This window comes from Acanthisitta chloris, unplaced genomic scaffold (genome assembly GCF_000695815.1).
Source record: "Acanthisitta chloris isolate BGI_N310 unplaced genomic scaffold, ASM69581v1 scaffold23726, whole genome shotgun sequence".
NCBI classification, from domain to species: Eukaryota; Metazoa; Chordata; class Aves; order Passeriformes; family Acanthisittidae; genus Acanthisitta; species Acanthisitta chloris.
The window spans coordinates 29,066-32,342 of NW_008676932.1; the positions used below are offsets into that span (position 1 = coordinate 29,066).

The 3,277-nt window shown below is 41.1% G+C and overlaps 1 protein-coding gene across 1 annotated transcript in view; it reads right to left on the reverse strand.

The window, feature by feature from the left end:
• ITK (IL2-inducible T-cell kinase) overlaps positions 1-2,658 on the reverse strand; it is a 27,001-nt gene extending 24,343 nt beyond the window's left edge. The window contains exon 1 of the mRNA XM_009076320.1: positions 2,488-2,658. Coding sequence (XP_009074568.1) covers positions 2,488-2,658 — 171 coding nt within the window. The remainder of the gene's footprint in view (positions 1-2,487) is intronic.
• Positions 2,659-3,277: the final 619 nt, after the last annotated feature.

Below are 3,277 nucleotides of genomic sequence, written 5' to 3' on the forward strand. Positions count from 1 at the left end.
CGGCCTTACCAATGCCGAGTACACATAAGTGAATGCTTTAATTTAAGTCACCCAGTTGAAATCAGTGGGACTTCTCAAAATGGTAAGTACTTGTTTTACCTGACTATGCACAGGCTGTCGTTGCTGATTGAACAGAGACTGGAGAGGTGGGCACTGTACAGTATTGACCTCTGAGTGGAATAAACCACCAGACAGGTTGCTAAGGGGTTCTTATTGAACCCATTGAAACCCCTTAGAGCAAACACCCACCCTTGAAAAATACAACTTTAAAAGCCCAAACATTTTCTGGCCCCATCTGCATCCACTGAGGATCTTCCCCATCACTGCAGGACTATATGCAAATTGCCTGCTGGCAACAGTGACAGCCTGTGCTGACCCAGCCCCATAAATTATCTGAGAGAGTACCCATGGAGCAGGGCCAAACCTGTGCCAGGACCTGCACCAGAGAACAAGCACTGCAGATCATCAATTCCAGTCACCTGCACATGGTCCCTGGTCCTGGTCTACTCATGGCAATGAGAATAGCACACGTGTCAGCCCAGGCAGGGCTGGTTGGAATTATCCCTCCAGTAGTTGTGAACTCAAGTGCTGCAGGTTCACTCTGTTCTCAGCACACAATAAGATGGTGCTTGCATGGGCTGCACTAAGCTTTCCTCTCCAGAACAGCAACATCCTGACCATGCAGAGGTCTTGCAGAGGTCTCAGCAGCATGGTCTAATTTTGGGAAAGACTACTGAAGAGGTTAAGGATTGGGGTTGGGAATATTTCATAAGACAAATTCTTTTCTCCCTATTTTGTGTGAAGTTCTATTCATGTGAAAACCTAATTTTGACAGTTTGTGTTAGAAACAAAAACAGCATTTCATGGAAAATCAGCCCTGTGATTACAAATATCCCTTAAATACAGTTCTGAGGTTCATGTGTGTTTACATACATGTGTCTACACATATATAATATTTTCATGTTTAAAATATATAATATATAACATAAAGTGGATAATACACTGAACCCTCATCTCACCTAGTTGACCTTTTGGAAGCTTAGGAGGGAAATTTTTCAGACACACTTGCATAGTGTGTGAAATCTATGCCCTACTGAAAGTCTCTGAATCAAATTTTCCAAACTATTTCAGTACCTAAAGAAGCTGACAGACACCTCCTGTGACTCCACAAAAGTATCTAGGCAGAGTGTATGTTGAATTCATCTCAAGTCCACCAAGACTCAGAAAGCATCAAATAAAACTAGTTGTGAACATTTCTCTAAACACCTACAGCAGAATTGCTTAGAATCTTTTCAAAATTTAACCTGGAATAAAGAAGTGGAATAGTTATAATAGAATAAAAAATTGCAAAAGGATGGCATTTGAAAAATAGTTTAGAAAACAGACAAAGACAGTCTGAAACCATATGTAGGCACAGTACTCAGCAATGAATACTGTCCTGTTTAAAATGGAGGGAACAAATCCACAGGCTATAAAATAACAGCAAGAAAACCATTTCACTGGGCATATTTGAGAGAAATAATTTGCAAGTAAAACTGACTGTTAACCTTTAAAGCTGGAATCCAACCCTAACTAGGTTATGATAAAATACGAGGGCACATCATGCTTTTCTTTTCTTCTTGGGGTCTGTTTTTACTTAATTTTCTGCTATTGTACAAGAGCAAATTATCTGAAGTTGCCAGTGCTGGATGGCAAGGCAGCACAGCCCCCAGTCCTGCTCTGCCTGGAGTAACAGTGCTTAAACACGATGGATTAACAGCAAGTTTGGTGACTGTTGAAAACCAAGCAATATTATTTACATCCGTAACAAGGCTCAGCAAACATCCAGCTAAATAGAAGAAGGAAATAATTCTCACTTCATTAGAACATTTAGCACAATGAGGTGTGCAGATTGACTTCTAATTTTCTTCATATTTAGCAAATCAAAGAAGTGCAAACTCGGGGAAACAAAGATCTGAGCCCAGATCTCATCACCCCAGCCCTTCTGAAGCTCACTCCAAAGACCAGACATGCTACACATGGCAGCTGAGTTTGTTTTATAATGCAAGTCTGATCCCCTACCAGCCATCAGTCTGATGCCCTGAAGAAAAGAATGAGGGAGAAGATCTGTGGATCACTTTTTTCACATATGCAATCACACTTGGGACTTTCACAATGTGCCTCTCCAGGTCTGTGCCCATGTGAACTCACACAGTTCTCACACACACTGGTTATAACAGCCCATGCTAAATTCCTACAACAAAACTAGATCCCTTCTATAAAATGGCAAAGTAGCCTCATTCCTCCACACACACCAAATGCTCACTGGTCAGAAGCTCTAAATGACCCATTTGACCACTTTGCATTTCTCAGGGAATGATTCTGTAGCAAGGACCAGAAAAGTTAATGAAATTTAACAAAGATCATCCTTCCCTCCATTAGCATCCTTCCCTTCCTTTAACAAATTCCATCCTTCCATAACTCTGAGAGAGAAAATGATGGACATACCCCATGGCGATCTTCATAGTAAGCCAGCTTGGATCTGGTTAAGACAAAGAAGCGAACTTTAAAGTTGGAGGGTGATGTCCTTCTCTTCTGCTGGGATTTTTTGATCAGCAGTTCCTCCAGGAGCACACAGTTATTCATGGCTGAGCCAAGAATATTTGTCTCCCAGGACATGGGAAGTCTCTCTAGTGCACTGAGTGTCTGTCCAAGAAAGAAATGTAAGAAGGGAGGCAGTTAATAAAATAAAAAAAAAGGTGTTCAAAAGGCAGCGTAGGTGCTTTGAGCTTTATCTTCCCATCTACAGCAAAGCTTCCTTTCTGTCAGACCACAACCACATCCTCTGTGAAGTCATAAAACGAGCAGTACATGTTGAAATATACGCTCAGGTAAATGTTGTGGAAAAATTAACACTTGAGGGACATTCAGTAGATGTGAATCAATGATTAAGGATTAATTAAAGGGGTGTGGCATGATAAAGCATCTGTCTCCTCCTCGCCCATCTAGTAAATACAGTTATAAATGCACGTCCTGACCATGGATGTATAGGATGAGTGTCCCTATTGTCCTCTGAGAAGTAGGTCATGCATCCATATTTTGCAAAGGAACAGTCCCTTCCCACTTAGAGTACTCAACAGTTGCCTGTGAGTCACAGAGATTCCATACAATATGGATTTAGAGGAAGATTCCCATATAAAGGTTTAGTTGACAAGGCAGTGTTGAGTCAAAGGTTGGACTTGATGTTCTTGGAGTTCTTTTCCAACCTTAATGATTCTATAGCATGAAAGTTCCTACT